Below are 27,518 nucleotides of genomic sequence, written 5' to 3' on the forward strand. Positions count from 1 at the left end.
AACATAAAAGTTATACATCTTAATGTTGTATATTGCAATTTTTCATTCAGTTTATTTTTGTTGTTGTTGTTGGTAGTGGGGCTTGAACTTTGGGCTGAAGAGCTCAAGGAAAATGCTCTACCACTTGAGTCACAGTGCCACTTCCCGTTTTCTGGTGGTTTATTGGAGAGAAGAGTCTCATAGACTTTCCTGCCCAGGCTGGCTTTGAACCACGATCCTCAGAACTCAGCCTCTTGAGTAGCTAGGATTACAGGTGTGAGCCACTGGTACTCGGCAATAAGATCAAATTTTAGCCAAGTTAAAAGTAGGTAAGTAAAACAACAGAATTGCTAGTGAAGCATTGTACTTTAATTCCAAAGTTTTCCTCCATAAAACCACACATTGTTCCTTCTGAGTCCCCACTCTCTCCAATGTGTTTAGGTCTTACCCTCAGTGTGACTACTAAACAAGGTTTTCTTTTCTTCTTCTTCTTCTTCTTCTTCTTCTTCCTCCTCCCCCTCCTCCCCCTCCTCCCCCTCCTCCCCCTTCTCCCCCTCCTCCCCCTCCTACTCTTCCTCCTCCTCCTCTTCCTTTTGTTAATTGTGGCATTGAATTCACAGCCTGGATGCTGTCCCTGAACTTTTTCAATCTTCCTCAGTCACTTTGAGTACAATACCACTTCTGATTTTCTGGTGGCTAATTGGAGATAAGAGTCTCATGGACTTTGCTGCTGGGCTCAGCTTTGAACTGCAACTCTCAGATCTCAGCCTCCTGAGTAGCTAGGATTACAGGCGTGAGCCACCAGTGCCTCTCAAGGGTTTCTTAATTTTAAAGGCTGTCAGTTTGTTAGCCTTGTGCCTTTGGACCCTAGCCCAGAACCTGACTAATGATAGATATTGACAAATATTTGTAGAAGGTATTAATGGCAGGCTAGTTCTCTACTAAATTGTGTCAATATTCTAATGTTTGCCCTTCATTTGTGATATTTTCCAGTGTGTGCTGTGCTTTCTGTAAATATTTGGGAATATCTACCTTTTCTAAAAGGTAAAATCCTAAGGGGAGAAATTATGACATACTTCTACTATAATTTATTGTGATTGACAATTGGGAAAAGTGCTACATTAGACTCCAGGAAGAGAAGCTTCTCATGTCCAAAGAGTTTCCTAAATTTCCTTTAGATATATATTTAGGTGACTCTGAGAGGCCCTCAAATTAGCCTCGTCTCACAGGCTCAAGGCCCCAAAAAGTGAACTGGAAGATTTAAAAAGTTTTTGAATCATGGTCTCCCTTATCTTCCTTTCCCTTCTTCCATTACTACTGAAACATATTGCTTAACTTTTGATTTTCTAATTTTTCCATATATGCAAATAACATAAACTATATTTTAATGGAGAGATAGAAATACACATCGCTCCGGGAAGATCCCTCAAGTCTTACATTTAGTGTATATTTTGGAGATAAGTCAGGGAGCTGACTGCTAGCAGTGCACGCCTCTGTATACCTAACTACTCAGGAGGCTAAGATCTAAGGATCATGGTTCAAAGCCAGTTTGATCAGAAAAGCCCATGAGATTCTTATTTCCAGTTAACCACCAGAAAACTAGAAGTAGAGCTGTGGCTCAAAGTTGTAGAGTGTTAGCCTTGGGCAAAAACTCTCAGGAACGGGGCTGGGAAGGTGGCTCAGCGGTAAAGTGCTTGCCTCACATGCATGAGTCCCTGGGTTTGATTCCTCAGGACCACATAAACAGAAAAAGCCAGAAGTGGCCCTGTGGCTCAAGTGGTAGAATGCTAGTCTTGAGCTGAAGAGCTGAGGGACAGCGTCCAGGTCCCAATACAAGCCCCACAACCAACAACAACAACAACAAACTCTCAGGAAAAGGCCCTGAGTTCAAGCCCCATGACTGACAGAAGAAGAAGGAGGAGGAAGAAGAAGAGAATGAGGAGGAGGAAGAACAGGTGGAGGAGGAGGAGAAGTAGTATTAGTTAGGGAACAATGCCAATTTTTGTTATCTGGTACAACATGAACATATAAATCACTCAAAATTATTTACAAAATGTATATACTTTTTACTGGTGGGGGTGGTACTGAGCTTTGTACTTAGGACCTTAGGTTTGCTAAGAAGCCTCATCTCCAACTCTACTTTCAAAACCCTTGAAGAATATTCCATGGGCTACATAGCAAGACCTTGTCTCAAAGGGAAAAAAAAAGATATTACATGGAGACCTGGAACAACTATATTAAGATTCTTGACAAACAATTACATTCATTTCCAGCAATACTCAGCAGGAAGCTGTGCTTGGCAGATTGTTACAAAGAAGTTCACAATTCAGAAGCTGGGCACTGGTGGCCCATGCCTATAATCCTAGCTGCTCAAGAGGATGGGATCTGAGGATCATGGTTTGAAGCCAGCCTGAATAGACAAAATCTGAGAGACTTTTATCTCAAATTAACCACCAAAAAGCCAGAAATGGAGCTTCTGTGTTCAAGCCTTAGTATTGGCAGAAAGGAAGGAATGAACAAAGGAAGGAGAGAGAGAGAGAGAGAGAGAGAGAGAAGAGAGAGAGAGGTTCACAGATTTGAGTCTAGTTGTTAATTAGTCTCTCACTAATCTTCCCAATCTCTCATTTCTTCGAAAATTTAAGACTTGGAATCTGATTAATTATTTTTTCATTAATCTTTCTAGGCTTTTAAGTTACTGGATAAAGTCCACTGACTTTATTGGCATCTATATTTTATAGGCAATCTGTAAGCTTGCCTAGTGAATGCAAGCACTGCAGGATAAGAAAATACTTTTTTTTGGCAGGGGAGGGCTTGAACTCTGGGTGCGAGCACTGTCCCTGAGCTCTTAGTTCAAGGCTAGTGCTCTACAACTTTGAGTGGCACTTTGAGTACCACTTCCAGTTTTCTGGTGGGTAATTGAAGATAACAGCTTCATGGACTTTCCTGCCCTTACTGGCTTTGAACTGCGATCCTCAGATCTCAGCCTCCTGAATAGCTAGGATTACAGGCTTGAGCCACCTGTGCCCAGCCAAGGGAAAGACTTTTGATCACCATTTTCCTGCTCTACCTGAAGGGAGAGAGGAAGCCTTGCAAGGATATAGTTAATAACACTGACCCAACTCAGTGAAACCGCAGCAGGTCTGTATGTGCCTGCACGCTGGAATCAAAGGAGCTTTTAAAACCAATGCTGTCTGGTGCCCACGCCCAGAGAGTCAGTTGTACTGGTCTGGGATGTGGCCTGGCATGTGAGGTTTTAATGCACCTGGTGTATACAACTTGAGAAGCATTCTGCTCAAAGGCTTTAATGATTATTATGGATAGCTTAATCGGTATGACTTATTTAAGAGCATCAATTATTCATTGTCCTCTTTTTCCTTATCTTTTCCTTTCTTCTTTCTTCCTTTCTTTTTTTCTTCTTTTCTTCCTTCCTTCCTTCCTTCCTTCCTTTCTTTCTTTCCTTTCTTTCTTTCTTTCCTTTCTGTCTGTCTATCTGTCTTTGGAGAGGAGGTTATTGTTGTTTTAGCTTCCAGGATTTTTTTTTGAAATAGGATCTCACTATATAGCTCTGGCTAGCTCAAACTCTTGCTTTTAATTTTAATTTTATTGTCAGAGTGATGTACATAGGGGTTACAGTTACTCAAGTAAGATAGTGAGTACATTTCTTGTCAAACTTGTTACCTTCTTAGCTCAAACTCTTGATTTTACTGCCTCAACCTTCCAAATGCTGCTATTAGAAAGGCTTGCACCACCATGCCTGGATAACTGTCTCTGGAAGTAATTCTTAGATAATCTACTCTTATCCTAACATCCCTGAATGGAAGGGCACCTTAAATGTTTCCTACTACCCAGAACACAACACAAAGTCAAGAGGTATTTCACTATTCCATTAACATTTATCCTAATCAAAAATCCTTTTCTAAAGTAGGATGCTTTGTAAGCTAAGTCTCTACATATTAAAGCTCATTTACTTCTACCTTTCTACTTGATAACTTAGTACTTTGCACAGTGTCTCCTTTTCTTGGTTCTGAGAATTTCTAAATGTTGGTGCTATAGATAAAGTTAAAGATAGCTACCTAAAATAAGATACAGCAAATGTCATTTCAGCCATGACTAGTCACATAAAACTCACCTAATTTCATTCCCCCAATGTTTGGCTTTAAGTAAATGAACCCCCCTGGCCCAAAGGAGGCCTGTGAGGGCAGGGCTTACTTAGGAGAGCACCTGCTTAGGAAATGCCAGGCCCTGAGTTCAAACCCCAGTCAAAACAAGGAAAACAATCAGAAAACCAGTTATTCCTTTATAATTGCCCCCAGTTCTTCTTCATGTTTCTGGAATGAATCTAGAGATTCACATTCTTATCAGATAATCTGATCATGAGGACTGGGAATATAGCTAATTGGTAAAATGCTTGCCTAGCATGCATGAAGCCCTGGGTTCCATTTGTCAGTACCATATAAGCAGAAACAACTGAAAGTGGCACTATGGCTCAAGTGGTAGAGTGCTAGCCTTGAGCAAAAAGAAGCTTAAGGACAGTACCCATACCCTGAGTTTGAGTCCTAAGACACCCCCCCAAAAAAAATAATAATATGGAGCTGGGCGCTGGTGGCTCACACCTGTAATCCTAACTACTCAGGAGTCTGAGATTTGAGAATGGTGGTTCAAAGCCAGCCTGGGCAAGAAAGTCTGTGAGACTCTTATCTCCAATAAACCACCGGAAAACTGGATGTGGTGCTGTGGCTCAAGTGGTAGAGCTCTGGCCTTGAGCTGCAGAGCTGAGGGACAGCGCCCAGGCCCAGAGTTCATTCCCCACGACTGACCAAAAAAAAAAAAAGAAGAAGAAGAAGAAGAAGAACATAAACTGACAAAAAAGCAAAAGAAGATGAAGATGAAGACAAAGAAGAGGAAGAAGAAAAACCAAAGACCTCAACAAACAGGAGAGTCTTACTTTCTTTTTTAAAGAAGTACTTGGTCCTACAGGACTGTCCAATTTCAGTAGTGTACTTGAAGCTCGAGTACTTACATTTTCCAGGAGGCAGACAGCTGCAGGGTTCCCACAAAATGCCCTTGCTGTGAATGCGTCTGCAATGAAAATCGGGAGCTTCATCTTCCTCACTGCAGTTTTTCACGAGGTCTCACAATTGCCAGTGTTCTGCTTTACTTCTTGTTATGGCAAAAAATCAGAAAGTTAATGTTTTACTCAGTGTAGTGCAGCAATGAACAGGTCCAAGATACAAAGTCAAGCAATTATTCTAAAACACCAACATGGAAAGATAAGCAATCTCCTAGTCTAGAAGCCTCTACATTGCATTTGTTTTAAAATACTGGCTGAATGGAATGAGTTTTTCAAGTTTATATGAGCTTTTCATACCAAACCAAGAACTCAGCCTACTCACAATTATTTTCTTAGTTTTACCCTCTCTCCCTCCCTCCCTTTCCTCCTTATTTCCTTCCTCTCTTTCTTTGCCCCTACTGGTGCTTGAACTCTGGGCCTAGATGCTGTCCTTTAGCATTTCCACTTAGGGCTGGCACTTTACCACTTGAGCCATAGCTCCATTTCTGGTTGTATGGGTGGTTAATTGGGGATAAGAGTCTCATGGACTTTGCTGGCTGGCTTTGAACTGTGATCCTCAGATCTCAGCCTGCTCAATCATTAGGATGATAGGAGTGAGCCACCTGCGCCCTGCTTCTAATTGTAAAAATCTTGAAAAGTCAAAGTACTGACCCCTAATCCCACAAATAGAAAATAACATTCGTGTTTTAAATATAGGTTTTTAATCAGATTCTTGGGCTAACATACATTAGTTATACAAACAAGATCTTTTCTAAATATGTATTTTCTTTTCTTTAGGTAGTTGTATTTATTTTTCTGTAGGTAGTTGTACAAAGGTGCTGCTCTTCAACAGAGCAGTTTATGAATACATTCTCACCCCTCTCACCCACCAAAGAAGATTCTGTTGTGACATTTCCACACATGCTTATAATGTAACCTGATCAACCCTAGGTCTTCTACCCCTCTCCCCATCCCACTCCCCCTTTCCAGAACAATCTCAACAGGTTTCATTGTTGTATTTTCATACAAACTGTCTGACTGTATTCATCTTTGCTGCTATTCCTTCTGGTACACACCCTCCTCACCACTTTCCTGTCATTCCTGTTTTCATTTTGCATTAGTTATACTAAGTTGCTCTCAACCATGATGTTTCAGGACTTTCCTGTCATTCCTGTTTTCATTTTGCATTAGTTATACTAAGTTGCTCTCAACCATGATGTTTCAGGTGTGTACATTCCATACCTTACTAAGAACAACCATATTGCTTTCTCCCTGTCCATCCTCCAAAACCCTTTCAGAAAAATGTTTTCATGTTTTTGTTTTCATTGTTTTGGGCCACCCCCTCACTCCATTATGGGGCTTGAATTCTGCCTTTTTAGTCAAGGCTAGTGCTCTATTACTTTGAGCCACAGCTCCACTTCCAGTTTTTTGGTGGTTAATTTGAAACAAGAGTCTCATGGACTTTCCTGCCTGGGCTGACTTCAAACCGGGATCCTCAGACCTCAGCCTCCTGAGTAGCTAGGATTACAGGTGTGAGCCACCAGCTTTTGGCTTATTTGGAAATTGTAACAGTTATGATTACTTGGTGCTAGATTCCAAAGCTAGTTTTGTAGGGGCGAGAAGAATGTCACAGAAAGTTTGGTCCCTGAACTGTGTGCTAATTCACAAATAATGACAGCAGGATTTTAGAAAAAAAAAAAAATAAGTTTTATTGACTTGTCACACATAGGAGGAAAACATCACACTAAATATCAAAAGCTACCTCCCTTCCCTGTCCTTTACGGATTGAGGATTTTTAAGCAAAAGTCCAAGAAGTGAGTTCTAAGTGTTCAGAAACCATGACTAGAAGCCATGACTCAGTGCCGGATGATGATCTGAGGAGATCACTTATCTCCCGATTACTGGTGCCAGTTTTCCACGTTGTATGTCTTGTTGACGTTACTTTCTTACTTTCCTGTGTCAGCAAGCTAGGGAGCCAAAAAACTGCTAATCTTGAGTTCTAATCTTGAATTCCCCCCACAAGGAAGGAAAGGCAGAGAGAGAGAAAATTGTCAATTAAATGTGAATCATCACAAAAAGCAGGCTGGTTAGTAAAGCAAGTTAGTTTCTAGACTAAAACTACAACCATTTAAATGTCTCTTTTAAAATTTTCCTGCTGGCATTTTTTTCCCTCCTATTTCCATGGAAACAAGGGGCGTTATAAACATCTGTCCGCTTCCTGCTGAAGTTGGGTGACGTCAGGGAAATTTTCTGAAAAGTATATATACTTTGTCCTTGCCAGAATCTCTGTGTCTTTTAAAGCCCCACTGTGGTTTTGCATATAAGTATACTGAATGGCCAGGCAGGAAAGTATATATATATATTGACTATAACCCACATGATGGTCATCTCAAAATGCAAGGTAACTAATGAAACAAATTAGATACCATTTGGGATCTAGAGAAAAAGACTAGAAAATAGGCCTGTCAACCTAGACCCCGGCTGTCTAAAGTGGATACCTGATACTCTCATGCTAGCTTCAACCAAGTAGCTTTCTGCCTGATCTTTTCTATACTGGTTTCCACCAGAGAAGAAGTATTGATATAAGTACAACAGGACATGTTAGCAACTGCACACACCCCCCCTTGCTCAGCCTGCATGTAATCTAGGGCCATTCGATTATCCAGCATGACTTTGGCAAGAGAATCCAAGGAGTGATGTAGATCAGAAAGGGATAAAGCTGTTTCATTGGCTATAGTTATCAGAGTTTGGGAAAGGTTCTGAAGTACCCATTGATGGGCAGCCACTCCCCACCAGGGTAAAAAGGAATGACCAAAATTATACCATCTGGTACCTGGTACCTCTGGTACCTCTCTTGGTAAATCACGAGTCACTCTAGTCAAAAGCTTCAAAGGGCTTGCCCAATGAGAAGATTCATTTACAGAATGAATGGAGAATGGTGTAATGAGGGTACCCAGCAGACACTGAGTAGGGGTGGAAAAGTTTCTCAGGCAGTTTGTTGCCCAGGGGTGTCCACTAATTTGACAGACAAACACAAATCCTGAGGGGGCACAGAAAACCATTTCATCTTTAAAATACTTCAATGGATCTCTGGTGTGGAAGTATTCCCCGACTCGAAACCCTGTCCTTTCTATCCAAGGATGATTCTGGAAGGAGTAATCAGCTACTACTTTAAACTCCTCTGCAGAAAACCGAGTGTTTTTCTGGATACACATGGGTAACTGTCCTGACTTGGGAGGGGAGATCATTTCAAAATACTTGGGAATCCGAGTTTCCTTGCCATTGTCATCAATGTGGGTTATGTAGATGGCATTAGCTGCGATAAGTGGAAGAGTTAGACAGGGGACAGGGGACGAACCCTCAACTGGATAGTGTACTATCCGTACCCGGTACATAATAGTACGGGCCCTGAGGTCCAGTGTTGGTGTCCACACCCCATCTGGAACCTGAGTGAAATTAGTGACAGGGTGGACAAGAGGATCACTATGATCTACGACAGCTCGGGCTCTCGGGACACAGATCCAACAGTCTACTGCCTGCATGGAGGAAGCCAGTGACTGAGCAATACGGACCATCGAGTTGTCCTTCCATCCTGCAGAGAGGATACAAAGACAGAAACAAATTAGTAGGCTTCTGAGAACATTCATTGTACGTTTCTTCTCAATGGAAGCCTTTGGTATTCCAGGGGCTGGCTTTCCACTAGAGTTCTAGTTATGGCAGGATGTCTCCGTCTGAGCTTCTTGGCTTGTGCGGCGCATTCACAGCTGGACCCTGGGAGCTTCAGAGAGGTGTGAGCTGCCAGAGGCACTTTGGAAGTCCCTTTCTACTCTTCTTCTAGGTGTTCGGGCACTGCTCTTTCCAAGTGTTCAGAAGGACTTAAATCTCTTGTCTTGAAGGCAGGAAGAAGAATCTTCAGCTGGGCTGATGACCTGGAAGAAGCAAACTTATGGGTAGCAGTCAGTATTGGATTTATTGGTGGTATATACCGCTTTACCTTAAGTTTCTTCTTTTTGTTTATATTTTCACCATTTTTTTCAAGGGGCCAGAAGAGTTCACCAAATACTATTTCATGGGGGCTTAATAACTTCTCTCCATAAGTGGAGAAAGGTAACTGGCAATACCTTGTCCCATTTTAAATGGGTTTCTTGACATTGTTTTGGCTATTGTTCTCTTGAGCATATGATCCAGTTCTTTCAGCTTGTCCAGTAGATTGAGGGCTCTATGATGCATGTAATTGTCATCTGATGTCTAAGGCTTTACTTGCTTGTTGGCTAACTTCTGCTATGATGAAAAGTCCCTTGTCATTCTGGGTTGAAGGTGAGAGTCCATACCTTATTTATTTATTTATTTATTTGGTCATAGGGCTTGAACTTGGAGTCTGGGGGCTGTCCCTGAGCATTTTTGCTCAAGGCTAGCACTCTACCACTTGGAGCCATATCTCCACTTTGGTATTCTGGTGGATAGCTGGTGGTAAGAGTCTCATGGACTTTCCTGCCTGGGCTGGCTTTGAACTGAAATCCTTAGATTCAGCCTCCTGTGTAGCTAGAATTACAGGTGTGAGACATCAGTGCCCAGCTTTTTTTTTTTCTTAATGTAAGGTCTTTGTCACCTTTGATACTTTCTCAGTTTGGGTAGGGTAGACTTTGACTTACCCAAAAAAGGTATCAACTAGTATCAATAGACATTTGAAGTTGTCAGTATTCTGTAGCACTAAGGTCTACATTCAGTCTTTAAAAGGATGTTCTCCTGTGTATTTGGGTTCCTTTCTCTAAAAGTCTTTTTGTTCTACCTTACAATTATTCCAAGTGCATGAGTGATAGTTTTGAGTGACTGGTCATTCAGACTGTTATAGTTGAGGCTCCCATAGTTGAGGCAAGTTCTACTAATACATCATGACTACAATGTATTCCCTCATGCAAATGTTTTACTAGTTGCAGGACTGGTGCCTAGGGCACGAGTATAGACATGTTCCTGAATTCTAATCTTGGTTCCATTTACCCTGTAAATGCAGGGTAATTATAAATCTCCCTTGTCCAAAGAGCTTAGTCTCTAAGCCTACCCCTGGGCATGCCTGGAAACACTAGTACTAACTTTCTGGTAGTACTAACTTTCTGGAAACACTAGTACTAGCTTTCTGGTAGTCTAAGTTTGTTTGTTTTGGCTATAGACAACTGACAGTTGATTCTTGCTTGTCCATAGTGGTCATTTGGCTGCTGTGATAAAACAGGCCATTCATTAATAAACACCAGTTTGTTCTTTGAAAGTTTATATATTTAATCACATAGTGCTGGCACTCATAGTATAAATGAATGCTATTTTTTTCAATTAATGAAAAGAAACTGAGTTTAAAAAGGAATTAAATTGTAAGGAAAATGTTTTGTTTATTTGTTTGTCAGTCATGGGGCCTGAACTCTGGGCCTGGGCACTATCCCTCAGCTCTTCAGCTCAAGGCTGGCACTTTACTTGAGCCACAGAGCCACTTCCAGCTTTTTCTGCTTATGTGGTGCTGAGGAGTCGAACCCAAGGCCTCATGCATGCAAGGCAAGCACTCTACCACTGAGCCACCTTCCCAGCCCATGCAAAATGTTTTAAATCACAATTTGGACTAGGCTGGGTGTCAATGGCTCATGCTTGTAAGCCTAGCTACAGAGAGTAGAGATCTAAGGATTGCATTTTGAAACCAGCCAGGGCAGGAAAGTTTGTAAGACTCATTTCTTCAATTAACCATCAAAAAGCATGAAGTGAAGCTTTAGCTCAAGTAATAGAACAGCAGCCTTGAGCTAAAAAGCTAAAAGACAGCACTGAGTCTAAGCCTTAAGACCAACATTCACACACAAATTTGTGTGTGCACACAAGCACATGCAATAAAATTAATTTGTAAGCTATTTTCATCTAGCTGCACATATGCATTTATCAAGTTATATATGAGTATATGTAATCAACCACTACATATAAATAGATAGCTCAATACTTCATGTTTACTTTTACTTTCTGGACTTCAAAGCTCTGGAAAAACCTCTATGATTAGTCGTGAGGCCACAATGCTAAGTAAGTGGGGAGCCAGTCACAAAAGAACAAATATTCAATAATTCCCTCATATGAAGTATGTGTATTTTAATTTTTTCATTTATCTTTTTATTTATTGACCATGTGCTCCTTTACCTTTCTCACTCAAGACAGATACTCTACCACTTGAGCTAGTTCTCCATTTGGGGCTTTTTGATGGTTAATTGGAGATAAACGTCTTTCATGGGGCTGGGAATGTGGCCTAGTGGTAGAATGCTTACCTAGAATGCATGAAGTCCTGGGTTCAATTCCTCAAATCACATAAACAGAAAAACCTAAAAGTGGTGCTGTGGCTCAAGTGGTAAAGTGCTAGCTTTGAGCAAAATAGAACCTCAGGAACAGTGCCCAGGCCCTGAATTCAAGCCCTGGCAAAAGAAAAAAAAAGTCTCCCAGGCTGGTTTCAAATTAAGCTCTTCAGATCTCAGCTTTCTAAGTAGCTAGGATTATAGGCATGAACCACCAGTGCCCAGCCATATCAAATAAAGTAGTCAAAAATCATAGAAGCAAGCTGGGTATTGTGGTACATACTTGAAATTCCAGGACTCTGAAGGCTGAGGAAGGAGGATTAAACATTCAAGGCCTATGTAAACTAAATAATGAGACTCCATAAGATCTAACAACAACAAATATCCGAAATGGAGATATGGGAACGGGTGCTGTAGCTCAAGTGGTAGAGCACTAGCCTTGAGCTGAAGAGCTGAGGGACAGCGTTCAGAGTTCAAGCCCCATGACCAACAAAACAAAAAACAAACAAAAAAAAAACCAGAAATGGAGATATGAATCTGCCTTCTCAGTGATTACTTTAAATGAGTAAAAGCTCCAATTAAAGTGCAGAGATTAGAATGCTTCTTTTGTGTTTTTTATTGTTTGAATGCAGGTTTTTACATAGCCCACTTCAACTCCTGCCTCGGCCTCCCTGTTTCTGTGATTAAAATCATATACCATGATGCCTAGGTAAGAATGAATTTTGAAAATAAATCTAACCCAATCATTCTTACAAAAGACAAAACAGTTTTAAAGACTCAAATAGGTTAAAAATTAAAACAAGAAAGAAAGAAAGAAGGAAGGGAGGAAGGGAGGGAGAGAAGGAGGGAGGGGCCATACAAACTGCCAAGCATGGTGACACATAACTACAATCCCAGCACTTGGGAGGTAGAAGCAGGAGGATTTGAAGTTCAAGGCCAGTCTAGGCTACAGTCTAAAGTCAGTCTGGACTACATAGTGAGACCCTAACTCAAAACAAACAAACAAACCAAAAAACAAAACAAAACAGGAGTGTTAAAGAAGGCAAAGATACGCCATACAAAGAGTAACTGAAAGAGAGCTAGGCTTACTATGCCCAGAAATTCCTGAGCTGGCAACATTTCCCAATGTTCCCTAAAGCCTCTAGAGTTATATTCTGTGTCCATAACTCCAGAAACTATAATTCCAGAGTCCTCTATCGTCCTTGGGCATTACATGATCAAACCTGATGTAACCTTCAAGTAGGATCAAGGAGCCCAGCCATGGATGGTGAAAGATTTCCCTAGTACAGTCTCCTGGATGTCCAGAAAGTAAATGACTGGAGTAAAACCAGCCAGGAAAATCGAAACAAGCATTTGTAGCAAGTTGTAATCATTGACTGCAGCAACATATTGATCAGAGGAAATAACTGAATTGGGAAAGGTATTTTATATTGAACCCTAATTTGAATCTGACTATAAATACTTGAAGGTATTTAGGCCTGAGTCCTCAGAGGGGGAGGAGGAGCGACAGGAGGTGGGGGAGGAGGAAGGGAGGGACCTATAGAATGATCCACCACAGGAGTGGAGGCAACATATTCTTCTCAAGGTCATGTGGAATATTCTCCAGGAGAGGACAATGTTAATTCATCAGTTGTAACAAGTGTGTCACTGATATAAGATAGTGACAGCATGAAGCTGAGTTCAAGCCTGCCTATCAGGTAGTTCCCCCCCCCCCCCAAAAAAAAGAACAAACACTCAAGAAACTTGAGAGGGCTGGGAAGGTGGCTCAGTGGTAGAGCGCTTGCCTTGCATGCATGAGGCCTTGGGTTCGATTCCTCAGCACCACATAAGCAAAAAGAAAAAAGCCAGAAGTGGCGTTGTAGCTCAAGTGGTAGAGTGCTAGCCTTGAGCTGAAGAGCTGAGGGACAGCGCCCAGGCCCAGAGTTCAGGCCCCACTATCGGACCAAAAAAAAAAAAGAAACTTGAGGAAGGATGATTATGTCAAGGGAGATCAATGCTTTTTAAAGACAGTAGATATGTATGATATAAATCAAAGAATAAGCAGTTCACAAAGCCCTACTAAGTCAATATTTTGTGTTATAAAACCCATTAAATACCTTAATTAGACATAGTTTTAGTAAACTGGCGTGGGTTTTGATTTGTTTCTGATATAGTGAAAATGATTGTGCTAAGTTGGTCTTTATGGTGCTATACAGTGCCATAGGGGTCTATGAACAAATATCATAAACCAGTTTTTTGTAAATGCACCTCCCTCCCTCCCCCAGTAATCTTCAGTCTCTTTCAATTTCTTTCTCTTTCACTTAGGCTCTGCATGGAATTTTCCTCTCCTCTGCATCCCAGTGTAGCACAAGATCACATGTTCAAAGGCTTGTTTTCCTCTGGGATGTATGGGTACTTGTATTTCCCTCTCCTTTTTCATCTCTTCTCTCATTATGGCCCCTAACAAGATCCTCTCCAGGGTCCCTCTGATCTCTATGCTAATAGGAAAGCACAGAAAGACCAAAAGAAATACAAAGAGAGAGGGGGGGAAAATCCTGAAAGCAGCTGGGAGTCCTTAGTTCAAGCCATCTCTATGGAAACAATTCCTCAGAGATTGGTCTGGAAACAATTCTATAGGGCTCACTGGGGCAGCAGTGAGCCAATCTAATCAAGCCTTACATGGTCAGGGTTCAATTTGCAAATGGGAATAGTTGTCTTTTTTATTTTGTGTAGAAAAGTAGTGAAAGAGGAAGCAAAATAAAAATAATTTACCATTACATAATATATTTTAAACTCAAATTTCCCTATTTGCTGTAACAATAAAAAGACAAAAGGAATGCATAGACTAATTCCATGACCTTCTGAATCTTCACTCAGGCAGAGTGCCCAAGACAAAGACATTAAGACCAGAATCCTGCATAAGAAACCACAGCTCAATGGTGAAAAGTCATTCATGTCATTAGGATGATTTTAAGATTATGGTTCATAACTACACCCAACGCGTGGAAAGAATTCCAGATTCAATCAGGCAGCAAGCAGGTTATTTGTATTCCTACAATGCGTAAAAGGATTACAAAATTCTTCCCACCAAATCAGGTTGAAAGACTGAAAAGATAAAGTAACCATGTAATTTAAGCCCATAGAGAGGAATCCATCTGAAGAGTAGGAGCTTGGAGTTTTACTACTACAGAATTTTTTTTTTAGGTTTTTGTTTTGTTTTGTTGGTTTTTTTTGGGGGGTCTGGTCGTGGGGCCTGAACTCTGGGCCTGGGCGCTGTCCCTCAGCAATTCAGCTCAAGGCTAGCACTCTACCACTTGAGCCACAGCACCACTTCCAGCTTTTTTCTTTTTGCTTATGTGGTGCTGAGGAATCGAACCAGGGCCTCAGGCATGCAAGGCAAGCACTCTACCATTGAGTCACCTTCCCAGTCCAGTATTTTTTTTAAGAGTAAAAAAATTGGTGGAGAGTGGTTGCAGTCAGTGATATCAAGACAACTAAGTGTCAGGCCAATAAACTAGTGTCTATACATCTCCTGAGATTGTAAAGTCAGGGATAGTTGTTAGGAAAAGTAACTGCTTTGCCTAAAATGATGTCTGTCCCCTCAATACACAAGTATTATAACCATAACTTTTATACTGGTGTGAAACTTTGTCCTTTGAGGTAAAAATTGTTTGGGTTCCAATCCTAGCTTTGTTACTGGACACTTTTCTGGAACTAGGCATCTGTAAAATAAAGATAATTATTTTTCAGAGCAAGTACTCAATAAATGTGAGCTGTAGTCACCGCAACATTCTTTCTTGTAAAGATCATCAAACTCCCTCCAATGGTCTCCAGAATAGCCATGAAATGGAAGTTTCCATTGCCTGAAGGTAATAACTGACTTCTGTCTCCATCATAGACAAGAATTACCCATCGTCTTTGAGAGAGTATACAATCTACATAACAGCCTTCACCTTCTGCTCCACTCCATCGCTAATGTACTTCCTAATGTCCTAAATCTTTGGGCTGGACACTGAGGGTTGATTACAACCTACCTTCATCCACCTTGACAACCCTAACACATCCTAGGGGACATACTCAACTTTGGTTAACATCGTCTCTCCCTGGAAGTGCTGGTACCTTCCTACCTCAGCACGTTTAACTTGTCTCCATGTTTTACACTTCTTACAAGTATTGCCCTCCAACCCTCCCACAGAAATTCGGCTTACACTTGTTTTAAAATCTAACAAAACCTAAAAGCCGATAATGTGTCATGAGGAATTGTGGTGACACGACAGAACCCAAAGACTGTCTATTGTCACTAGTAAGGGCAATTCTCCGGGTTGTAAGGCTCTATTTAGGAAATAACCCAAATGCCTGGTGCCATGAGCCGTTGGTCAGTCGCTGATGTTTTAACACATAGAAGAAGAAAAAAAAGACAGGGAGAGATGTGTAGACCCAAAAAAAAGAGACATGGGGGCTGGGAAGGTGGCTCAGTGGTAGAGTGCTTGCCTTGCATGCAGGAAGCCCTGGGTTCGATTCCTCAGTGCCACATAAATACAAAAAGCCAGAAGTGGTGCTGTGTCTCAAGTGGTAGAGTGCTAGCCTTGAGCAAAAGCAGCTCAGGGATAGCGCCTAGGCCCTGAGTTCAAGTCCCAGGACTGGCCAAAAAAAAAAAAAAAGTCCTGCACCAGGCACTGGTGCTACACCAGTGGGGACTGAGACCCCTAGCTCCAAGAGAGTGGGGTCAGGGGAGAGAAGGAAACCCATCCTGATGGACTCCATGTGCCTTGGCAGCCGAGACACTGCATATATTAGATATGCTTTATATATATTTATATATAAATATATTGCACGCTATGTTATATACTGTATTACATATTTTGCACATGAAACATGTCATACACATATGCATATATTGTTATGTGTGTGTGCATATTACGTGTGTGTGTGTATACACACACACACACACACACACACACACACACACACACTCGCAGGGTAGGGGCGGGGCCCCGGCCCGGGTTTGTACTGAGAAGAGCAGGACAGAACTTTTTCCAAACTGCGACGCCACAGTGTTTTCAGAACTCACATCCTTCCGGAGACGGCAGGAAGGTGAGAGCTCTGAAAATGGGATAGTGGTAAGTAAGAAGAAGACGGATCGTCCGCCCCGTTCAGTCGTCTGCAGGAGGGGTGGAGGGAGGAGGCGGCGGGCGGGAGGGGGGCGGGGCGGGAATCAGCCTGGCAGCGCGCAAGCGCACTTCATCCAGCCCGGGCTGAGGCGGACTCGAGCCTCTCCTCTCGCGAGAGCAGGGCGGCCCGGCTCCAGCGCTCTCGCCCCGCCCCCCCCCCCCCCCCCCCCCCCCCCCCCGCCGTCGGCTGCGCAGCTTCCTCAGCGGTTGCCGCCGCCGAAGACGGTTGGAAAAACCGTTGTACGGAGCGCTGCCCTGAGGCGGAGGGTTTGTCCGGCTCCTCGTCGGACCCCGCGAGCCCGGAGTCGGTGTTTCTATCGCCCGACAGGGTATCTGAAGTAAAGAGGGGGTAGGTTGGGCTGGCGGTGTCCGGCGCGGAGTCGGGAGCAGGACGGCCGGGAGGGTAGCGGGGTGCGGCGGTGGCCGCTCGGAGGCGGCCGGGCCGGGCCGCGCGCGCCGCGCCCCCCGCGCGCCCTCCCCCTCGGAGGAGGGAGGACGACGTCCGGACCCGGAGTGTGCGGGGGGGGGGGCTACATTTTCTCCGCTTTCCCTGCCGGCCCGGCCACCGCCATTTTGGGCCCGGCGGCGCGGACGACCTCCTTCCCGCCCTTCCCGGCTCTCCGTACTTGGTGGTCCCCGTTCCCCTCCCCCGAGCGTCGGAAGGCCGGCGGCGGGGCGGGGGCGGCCGGCGCTCCGGGGCGGGCTGAGGGCGGGAGTGAGGCGTGCAGGGCCAAGGCCGGGCGGCCGGGTGCGGGGACGGAGTGGGGCGGGCGGGGGGGACTCGGGGCCGCTCGCACGGGCCTGGCCTCCCCCCCCCCCCGCGGCCTCCCCTTCCCTCGGCAGGGCTACCTGGGCTGGCAGGACTGCGAGTGACTTCTGACGCAGATTCCCGAGATGAGAGAGGCTGGAGCTGGGGGAGGAAAGCCAATGGCGACGGAGGCTCTCGACTCCCCAATCCAGGACAAAGGAGGCAGCCGAGCCCTTTGTAACTCCGCCGCCCGGCGGCGAAGGTTTTTAAGCCCGGCGCGGCCGCGGCGGGGCGGGCGGGGGAGGGGGCGCGCTCTGCCTAGAGCTCGGGTCTCTGGGGCAGCTAGATAACAGGAAAAGCCTCTTCCGGGAGGAGTACGGGACGCTTAGCCGGCCCTTAGATTCCAGATTTGGAACTTCGAGCAAACGAGTACGTACTCCCCTGCAAGGGCGTGCTGTGTTTTTGTTGGTTGGTTTGACCTCGCGGTGGAAACATTTTTTTAAAAGGCAGCCCGTTTCCGAGCGGCAGCGAGGGTGGCTTCTGGTGGGCCTGGGGCTGGGGCTGGGTATCCATCCGAGTAGGCCGCACGGGCCCCGGCAAGTACGCCACCGCTTCGTGAACTTTGGGGCGGGGCGGGTAGTTGAGGAGTTTGTGGTTTGGCACCGTGGATTAGAATTGGTCTTTCGGAGTTTACAATCGGTGATGACAAAAACCGTGCACATATCAAGAGGAATATAGTGTAGTAGGTTTTGATAGTAAATTCCGAAGAGTTCAGTTTGGGGGAGTGATTTTTTTTTTTTTCCCTTGGCATGACGGCTGTGAGCGTCATGTAGCTAAGTTTTTTGTTTGTTTTTAGTATAGGCTAGAACTGTATTTTGAACCCGGTGATAAGCCTATTAAGCAAAAAAGTATAAGCCTAATCACGTGGGGGGAGGGGGTGAATAGGTCCTCAGAATCAGGACCGTGTTGGTAGCTTTCTTGGAGACAACACAAAAGGGATAGGTAAAAGTCTGAGAATGTTTCCAGTGAAACACTTAAATCTTTATAAGAAGTCGATTACCTACTTTGCAGCTTTAGGAAAAATAAACTTTTCTTAAAGTTGCTGCCTGTTAAATGTTTCATGGTGCTTTGTCAAGATTGCCAAGGAAGTTTATCAAATTTTGGTTTAAAAAAAAATCCACAAAACAGGTTTTTAGTGGCCTTCCAAAGGACAGATAACCTAGAAATGCCATCAAGCAATATGACAGGACTGAGCTTTCCTTACTGGATTAGACAGACTGCTGACTTCTTATCCTGCTCTCTTGTTCATCTTTTCATCTATCATAATTGAGGAAATTTATCTGATTGCCTTGTCTGCCATCTTTTGTCCTCCCTTGGTAAACAGGTTTTTGTATTTTTTACTTAAAATCTCCATGTTAGAGTCATATATTTTAGTTAACAGATGATCCTTAGCAGTTTTGTTATACAATTTACATGTAAAAATACACATTTCAGTGGGTTTTAGTACTTTCCAAGTTTTCAAACTATCACTACCTTGTAATTTGAAAAACAGCCTTCATTCCAAAAAAAACATTCATTAAAAAAAAAAAAGAAGAAGAAGTATACCAGCACTCCTGAGGTGGAGGCAGAGGAATTCAGGCTAGTCTAGGCTGTACAGCAAGATCCTGTCTTCAGAACAAAAAAGAAATGTCAACACACCACACTATTAAGATCTTTGTGAAGAGTTTAATGAGAAATTAATGCTTGGTATAACATCCGTTCCACTCTTTCCTCTTGTTAAATCATGCTTAACAGGAAATAACTGGCTTCTTGGGTTTGTTGCTATTTTTCTTTTAAGAAAAAAAAAACTTAAGTAGTAGATCTCTTCAAAATATCTCTGACTTTTGTTCCCTGAGTTTTGGGACCTCCTTTTTCAGAGATACTTGATTAGTATCAAGCTGTAGAAACATTTTGTTGACTTTGGAAAACTTGTTTTGCTTGTCCTTCCTCTGAAGACAGAATAGTTTTTTTGTACTTTAAGGTTCAGATATTTTGTTGGTGGTATATTTCCTTCATTTCATAGAGCTCTTTAAATCCCATCAATCCACCCCCCCCACCCTCAATGCTTAGCCTGAAGCAAACCAAACACATTAAATAACAATCTGAGACGTATGTACTTACTGCTTACTTTATAACTGAACAGGCTTAGAAGTTGTAGCCAGTGAATGGCAGAGTAGGGATTCAACCCAGGATTTCCTTTATCTTAAGGATTTGTATTTAATTTACTTGTGTACTTAAGAACTTTAAAAAAAAAATTTTTTTTCTTCCCATTTTTGGTTCTTTGACTAGAGCTGGACCTGGGACCTTAAGAAGTAACCAAGTGCGTGGGGAGTATAAGGGGAGGCACAGAAATGGAGGGAGAATGGGTGAACATGCGGCAGTGGTACTCACTGGACACTGTTTAAAGTATACATCTTGTGGGTGAGGCTGGAAGAGGAAAACTGGGAGATGAGCAAAGAGGTGACATTGCCCAAAAAGCAATGTACTGTTTACCTGACTTAGGTAACCCCTCTGTACATCACCTTTAATGATAATTTTTTTTTAAATTTTAAAGGAATAACAAAAAAACGGACTGGAAGGGGGCAGTTCAGTGAGGCTCTTTAAAATCTTTAGTACATCAGAACACAGGTGCGTGCTGAAGAGTAGAGATTATTAGTTACTTTTGAGAGTTTCTACATTAGCTTATTTTAATGCATAATGAGTTCTAGAAAAGAAAACATGACCCTTCTGAGGCTCTACTAACAGTTGCACTGATAATTAGATAATGTGGAATTAAGCATGAGTGAATAGTTATTGTTGATGTAAAATATAATCTTTAAGCATAGTGAAATCAAGTGAATAAATTGTTTTGATTACAGAGGAAGGTGGTGGTGGTAAGGGGAACATTTGAAATATTCAGGTGAGTAGAATTCCTACAGCTGCATAGTGAAATGTAAGGTGTGGTAAGTTTCTGCAGCTGAAGGACTTCTGCATTAGGCTATTGAAAAAAAGTTTGGAATTTTAAAAGGAAAGATGGTTGCTTCTGGAGAAGAGAACAGACTTGAGTGGATGGGTTCATTTTGGAGGCAAAGAAGGGTCAGTTGCTGTTTTGTATTTTGTGAATGTATTTAATAAAACTAGGTTTGTTTGATAAAGTAATAGACATAATGTGTGTGTAGTGATTTCACAGTAGGTGAGCTTTAAAAATACAGGTACAGCTGAGCACCTTTAATCCTAGCTACTTAGGAGACAGATCTGAGGCACACAGTTCAAAGCCAGCCCATGCAGGAATATCCGTTGAGACTCTCGTTGCCAGTTAACCACCAGAAAACCTGAAGTGCCACTGTGGCTCAAGTTATAGAGTGCTCACCTTGAGCTGAAGAACTCAGGGACAGCACCTAAGCCCAGAGTCAAAGCCCTGTGTCCCACTGAAAACAACAACAACAACAAAAAAAAAACAAACAGATACTGTTTGAAGCGTTTTTTAGCTGCCTGGCTTGAATTCTGTATCGTCCTGCCTCTGCCTTAAAAGTGCTGGGATTCCAAGGCATGTCCCATCATGCTTTGTGGCATTCAATTTTGAGCATCTTTTTTTAACCTTAATTTTAACTCAGGTCATTTAAAACTCTGCTCTTGAGTATTTAAATTGGACTTAAGAATCAAAGCCATGCATCAGTGGCTCTGCCTGTAATCCTAGCTACTCAAGAGGCTGAGATCTGAGGATTGAGACTGGAAGCCAGCCTAGTCAGGAAAATCCGTAGACTCCTTATCTGCAGTTAACCAGCAAAAGGCCAGAAGTAGAAGTGGCTCAAGTGGTAGAGCGCTAGCCTTGAGCAAAAGAGCTCAGGAACAGCGCCCAGGCCCTGAGTTCAAGCCCCAAGACTGGCACCCCCCAAAAAGTGAATATTTAAGATTCAAAATCAGTAACGTATCTAATAAATTTTAGGCTTTTATAATGCCATTTTTTCCCAAAACAAGTACGCAGTGCATTTTTATGGACTCAATATGAGTGGTGGTATTACATACAACTTCTAAACTGTAGAAGTTTGAATTTGCATAACCTTTCACATAAATAATAAAATGTAAAAAGTGAAAACTTAAAAAGATGGTGAAAGGGCTAGAGTTGGCAGTCATGGTTTGAAGAATCTGAAATTGCCAGTTATCCAAGTCTTAAAAAATCTTAGCTAATGTAATATTTAGTCTTGGGTTTTACTGCTTGCTTTTGTAACCTCAAGTCGAAAGTTGGTAGAATATTGTGGTATTGTTATAGGAGTCACTTTAAACTTATTTTTCCCGTTGTGATACTTCTGAAAGGTGTTTCTTGAGAAGAGTATATTTTGATTGACTGCTTTATGTGCTTGTTTATTTTTTATAGCATTTAAATCAAACGTTATTGAGATGGATTGGGTTATGAAACATAATGGTCCAAATGACGCTAGTGATGGGACAGTACGACTTCGCGGACTGCCATTTGGTTGCAGCAAAGAGGAAATAGTTCAGTTCTTTCAAGGTACCTCTAGTATTAGTCAAAGTTCAGTAGCATTTTAATTTTATTATATGTGACCAATTTTTAATTTGTACAACTCATTTGATTTTGGAACTTTTAGATTGTTAGGTTATATCTTAAAATCTGAAATGTGCTCCAGTTTAATATATTCAGTACAGAATGCATAGAATGTGTAAAACAATGTACAGCGCAGTTAGTTGAGAATAATTGTGATGAGATGAGCTATGAATTAGCATTTGGAGCATAGTTGCATTTGATTTGTAGCTTTGTCCATGTAATATAGGTGGGCTTTAGAGTGTAATTTGAAAAAACTGGTGGCAAAATTTTTTACTTAATCCAATAATATTATGGGATGTATTATGGGGTGATGGGAAACTAAGCTTTTTTTTTTTTGTTTTGTTTAGACTTGTTTTAAATATTTGATTCAGATGGGAATGTTTCAGCCTTTAACACTGTTCCCCTTGATGGGGTTATTTGTCCTTGGGTTAAAGGGTTGGAAATCGTGCCAAATGGGATAACATTGACGATGGACTACCAGGGGAGAAGCACAGGGGAGGCCTTCGTGCAGTTTGCTTCAAAGGAGATAGCAGAAAATGCTCTGGGGAAACACAAGGAAAGAATAGGGCACAGGTGGGGATGGAGAGTTTGGGATGGTGTTAAATTTTTATTTTTGGGGGTTGTGGGTCACTTGCTTAAATGGGGGGGTAACCATAACATTTTTCTGGGGTAGTTTAAAAGAATTGATTATTACCTAAATTTAACATGGAAACTACAGATTTGGGGGGGGAATGATGCTAATAGTTGGCTTAAATTAAAAATTAGATTGTTTCCATTTCTTGGTAGGCTGTTAATAAATACTTGTTCTATAATCACATATTTTCTTTAAACATGTATCATGTATAAACGGAAACAAACTAAAAGTATATTTGAATTTATTGCTTTCAAATGACTCATTTGTCTATGTAAAACTTAAATATTTAATTATTTAAGTTTGGAGGTATAAAATGTTGATTTATGGTGTATTTAGGCAATTTAAATTGGGTTATATATCTAGATGTAGAAAAAAATGCATTTTGCCCAATGTCTAATTTATTCTAATGCATTTGTGCTGAAACCTGTACCTTAAAACATTTTTAAATAGGTATATTGAGATCTTCAGGAGTAGCAGGAGTGAAATTAAAGGATTTTATGATCCACCAAGAAGACTGCTGGGACAGCGACCAGGACCATATGATAGACCAATAGGAGGAAGAGGGGGTTATTATGGAGCTGGGCGTGGAAGTATGTATGACAGAATGCGACGAGGAGGTGATGGATATGATGGTGGTATGTGTATCTAATGAACAAAGGTTCTGTTGTCATTTTCTTAATGTTCCTGACACTTTGTCAAGAAATACAGAAATGGCAGTAATTTCAGTACCTACTAGGTTTTAAAACCTGTTCATGAGTTCCCACGGCCAGCTGTGGGACTTGATTGATGCACATATTGACACCTAGAAAACTTATATAAAAGTGAAGATAATTGGCACTTTTCTTTTTGTACTGTAAAGATGAATATAATTTACATGTCATGACTGAATTTGTCCTTTTAAAGTTTTAAATCTCAAGGGGCTAGCTGCTTTGTATGTGCTAATTTGGGATTTGCAAATGTGAAATGGTGAAAAAGGCTAAATAAACCTTACCACAATGTGATTTGTAAACTAAATTGTAAAAATACCCTCTTGGAATGGTGTTCATGTATTTCTCCTTCAATTACATAGGCTATGGAGGTTTTGATGAGTATGGTGGCTATAATAATTATGGCTATGGAAATGAAGGCTTTGATGACAGAATGAGAGATGGACGAGGTAAAATATTTTCATTTTGAAGTAAATTTTATTAAAGTTTCAATGGTAATATAAGTGGCTTATATAACTGAGCTCAGGCATCTTTTGGTGCATTCCTTTATAGGACTTTATACCTTGCATATAACTTCCTACATGTATCCATAATGGTTTATAATCTTAGCAAAATTTTATTTCCTAGGTATGGGAGGGCATGGCTATGGTGGAGCTGGTGATGCAAGTTCAGGTTTTCATGGTGGTCATTTTGTACATATGAGAGGGTTGCCTTTCCGTGCAACTGAAAATGACATTGCTAATGTGAGTAATTGTAGTAATAAGTCATTTTATATCAGTACCTCACAATTCTGCTTGAATTATGGCTGTGCCCCACCATGCCTGGCTAGTTTAGAAACATCTTTTCATTTTAAAGTTAATATAACCTAGCTTATTTTATTTTTTCTCTATTATCTTGCCAGTCCTGGGGCTTGAACTCAGGGCCTGGGCACTGTCCCTGAGCTTCTTTTGCACTCTACCACTTGAGCCACCGTGCCACTTCCAGCTTTTTTTGTTTATGTGATATTGAGGAATTGAACCCAGGGCTTCACTCATGCTAGGCAAGGACTCTTACAACTAAGCCACATTCCCAGCCCAACCTAGTTTATTTGAAAGGCAATGAGTTGTTTGCTTTTTTTTTTTTTTTTTTTTTTGGTCAGTCTTGGGGCTCAAACTCTGGGCTTGGGCTCTATCTCTGAGCTCAAGGCTAGCACTCTACCACTAGAGCCACAGCGCCAATTCCTTTTTCTGGTGGTTAATTGGAGATAAGAGTCTCAGGGAGTTTCTTGCCTGGACTGGCTTTGAACCTCAATTCTCAGATCTCAGTTTCCTGAGTAGCTAGAATTACAGGCATGAGTCACTGGCACCAACTGTTTGCCTTTTTTTTTTTTTTTTAGTGGGTAGGAGGAGGAACTGAGTTTGTTTTTTTGTTTTTAGTGGGTAGGAGGAAGAATTAAGTTTGAAGTCCGGTCTTTGTGCTTGCTAGGCAGACACTATCAGTTGAGTCATTTGCCACTAGTCTTTCATGTTCTGGTTAATTTTGAGATAGGGTCTCACTTGTTTCCCTGGATTGGCCTGGACTGCAATACTCCTATAGCTGGAGTGGCAGATAATTGCCACCAGGCCTAGATGGAGTCACATATGCTCTTTTTTGTTGTTGTTCTAGTCGACCTCAAGCAGTGATTCTCCCAATCTTTGCCTCTCAAGAAGCTAGGATTACAAGTGAGCCATCAGCACCATTCAGCACCATTTTTCTTAAGTGGGTAATTATGTTCATAGGATCTTTTTTAACTATTGCTAGGCAAATAGGGCAACAGAAGGGTTTGTTCAGGGTTTATTCCAATGAACTGAAGAAGAATCACGGTAAACTGGTAACTTTAAATAATTGAAATAAAAAGGTGAATAACAAGTGTTTTGTTTTATTTAGTTCTTCACACCACTAAACCCAATACGAGTTCATATTGATATTGGAGCTGATGGGAGAGCAACAGGAGAAGCAGATGTAGAGTTTGTGACACATGAAGATGCAGTAGCTGCCATGTCTAAGGATAAAAATAACATGCGTAAGTGTTTTCCTTGCCATGCTGTCTTATTTCTTGGATGTTACCCAGATTACAAAATGAATTTCTCATTGATTTAAATAGATGTAAGAGATGTTTTACATTTAAGTAGCTATGGCACAAGTATAAAAGCACTTAGAACTCTTAACTCATTGAATCTAGATAATTGATTTTTTTTTTAAAGTTTTTATTGAGAAATTTGATCCAGTGCCTTTTTCTATCCACCTTTTTCCTTTAAGAACATAGATACATTGAACTCTTCTTGAATTCTACTCCTGGAGGTGGCTCTGGAATGGGAGGTTCTGGAATGGGAGGCTATGGCAGAGATGGAATAGGTATGTAATTTTTTTATGGAATAGATATGTAATGCTTTTTAAATAAGCAATGTTAGCTACCTGACAATTCTCAATTATTTTTTGTAAAGATAATCAGGGAGGATATGGATCTGTTGGCAGAATGGGAATGGGGAACAATTACAGCGGAGGATACGGTACTCCTGATGGCTTGGGCGGTTATGGTATGTATGTGTAGTTTGGTTTATGTTAGTTCCCATAATATAATGCCTGTAATTAAAGGTAGATGTTACTTTTAGCATCTTAATGATTTTTGTTTTTTTTTTTAAGGCCGTGGTGGTGGAGGCAGTGGAGGTTACTATGGTCAAGGTGGCATGAGTGGAGGTGGATGGCGTGGGATGTACTGAAAAAAAATGCACCAACATACAAGTCTTAACAACACAGCATCTGGTCTACTAGACTTTCTTACAGATTTAATTTCTTTTGTATTTTAAGAACTTTATAATGACTGAAGGAATGTGTTTTCAAAATATTATTTGGTAAAGAAACAGATTGTGATGGGAAAATCTGTTTTCTGTAGGTTTTATTTGTTGCATACTTTGACTTAAAAATAAATTTTTATATTCAAACAACTGATGTTGATACTTTTTATATATAGCTACTCCAAAAGATGTGCTGCCTTCTTAAGATTTGGGTTAATGTATTTTACTGTTAGCTCTATCAGAAGTTGTATAGTGTGTAATGTTAGAGGATAATGGTTCACTTCTGAGTAAACAGCAAGCTTAATAAGCAGTATCTGGCATAGAGCTTTAAAAATTAGTGAAACTTCTTATAATTTCTCCTATACAACACTGTAAATATAAACCTTAAAGATGAATTGGGTGGCTTCAGGAGCATAATTTCAGCTAATACTATATTATTTTTAGAATATCATTTATTAGACAAAGCTACCTGAATTTCTTAGTATAGGTAGGTGTGCTGCAAATTTAGCCTTAGACTTTAGAGTAAGATCCCCTTTTTGACTGAAGTACCAAAAATGTTTCTAAAAAGATTTGTAAGTTAAGATGTCTTAGAGTAGCTAAAGGTTTTTGATGACATAAGAATTCAATGCAAGTATGTGGCTATGTACTATAGAGAGTGTACTTCACACCTGTATTTTCAGTTTCTCACATGACTCTATAAAGTGTTTTATAAAATGTAAAAGAAATCCATGTCAATTAAAATAATCCTTCAAATGGATTTTACATCTAATATCAGCTTTGAGTTTTAGTTGAAATACTATATAGAGCAAGGAAAAGGTGCTTTTTACCTCTTTTTGTCAGTATGGCGCTTTTATTTTCCAAATTGACTAATGGGTCAAAGTGAAACCTGTCAATGTGAATTCATTTATTCAACTTGTAACTTGTTTTTGCTAGAAATGTTATTCATGTAATAAATGTCAATGTGGGAGACAATAGTATCTTGTCTGTCCTAGAATGTTTTTTGTTGGTTACTGAATTGGTAGAAAATACTATAGTGGTATCTAAATTGAAGATGAATAGACAAAGTGATTCCAAAGGAGTGATTTCTGGAGTTACAAAGGAAGTATTGACAGCTGGTGTAGGAGCCTGTTGTCCTTTGGCATTGGTGTTTTGTTTTGTCCAACGTGGAGCTTGAACTCTGAGCTTGGGCATTGTCCCTGCGCTTTTCAGCTCAAAGCTAGCACTCTACCACTTGAGCCACACAGCTCCACGTTCAGTTTAGGGGCAGTTTATTGGAGATAACAATCTCATGGACTTTTTCCTGTATGGGCTGGCTTCAAACTGATGCTTCCTCAGACCTCAGCCTCCTGAATAGGATTCTAGTCATGAGCCACTGGCACTCGTGATTTTTTTTTCTTTTTATATTTTCTTTTGATTGGAGACTGAAATCAGGGCTTCTGTGTTCTAGGCATTTAGAGCTCTACCACTCAACACAAACACCGGTATTTTCCCTAGGAACTGCCCTCAAATTGTTAAAAGCAGTCAAAGTATACAAATGCTAGAAA

General features: G+C 41.3%; 3 protein-coding genes across 10 annotated transcripts in view; 1 reads left to right on the forward strand and 2 right to left on the reverse strand.

Moving 5' to 3' along the window:
* Window positions 1-17,544, reverse strand: part of Pbld (phenazine biosynthesis like protein domain containing) — a 34,227-nt gene extending 16,683 nt beyond the window's left edge. Inside the window, exons 1-2 of one of the 3 annotated variants that reach the window (XM_042696416.1) lie at window positions 17,340-17,495; window positions 5,000-5,139 (exon numbers count right to left, since the gene is read on the reverse strand). In XM_042696416.1, coding sequence (XP_042552350.1) covers window positions 5,000-5,083 — 84 coding nt within the window. In that variant the 5' untranslated portion in view covers window positions 5,084-5,139; window positions 17,340-17,495. Of the gene's footprint in view, window positions 1-4,999; window positions 5,140-6,747; window positions 8,959-17,339 lie in introns of those variants that run through there. The other 2 variants (XM_042696414.1, XM_042696415.1) reach the window with 2 other exon arrangements.
* Window positions 16,676-26,951, forward strand: Hnrnph3 (heterogeneous nuclear ribonucleoprotein H3). 6 transcript variants are annotated; one of them, XM_042696417.1, is made up of 10 exons: window positions 16,676-16,839; window positions 21,632-21,766; window positions 22,255-22,393; window positions 22,905-23,089; window positions 23,524-23,610; window positions 23,789-23,904; window positions 25,067-25,202; window positions 25,439-25,534; window positions 25,624-25,716; window positions 25,823-26,951. In XM_042696417.1, exons 2-10 carry the CDS (start codon window positions 21,655-21,657, stop codon window positions 25,897-25,899), a joined length of 1,041 nt encoding a protein of 346 aa, XP_042552351.1. In that variant the 5' UTR covers window positions 16,676-16,839; window positions 21,632-21,654; the 3' UTR covers window positions 25,900-26,951. The 6 variants fall into 6 exon arrangements, with proteins under 6 accessions (XP_042552351.1, XP_042552356.1, XP_042552352.1 ...); XM_042696422.1 differs by having other exon boundaries at window positions 22,905-23,044; XM_042696418.1 differs by having other exon boundaries at window positions 16,676-16,819.
* Window positions 18,088-27,518, reverse strand: part of Rufy2 (RUN and FYVE domain containing 2) — a 42,582-nt gene continuing 33,151 nt past the window's right edge. The window contains exon 19 of the transcript XR_006150143.1: window positions 18,088-19,226. The gene's annotated coding sequence lies outside the window, so the exon portion shown is untranslated. The remainder of the gene's footprint in view (window positions 19,227-27,518) is intronic.

Source organism: Dipodomys spectabilis, unplaced genomic scaffold, assembly GCF_019054845.1.
Source record: "Dipodomys spectabilis isolate Male_0828 unplaced genomic scaffold, ASM1905484v1 ptg000207l, whole genome shotgun sequence".
NCBI classification, from domain to species: Eukaryota; Metazoa; Chordata; class Mammalia; order Rodentia; family Heteromyidae; genus Dipodomys; species Dipodomys spectabilis.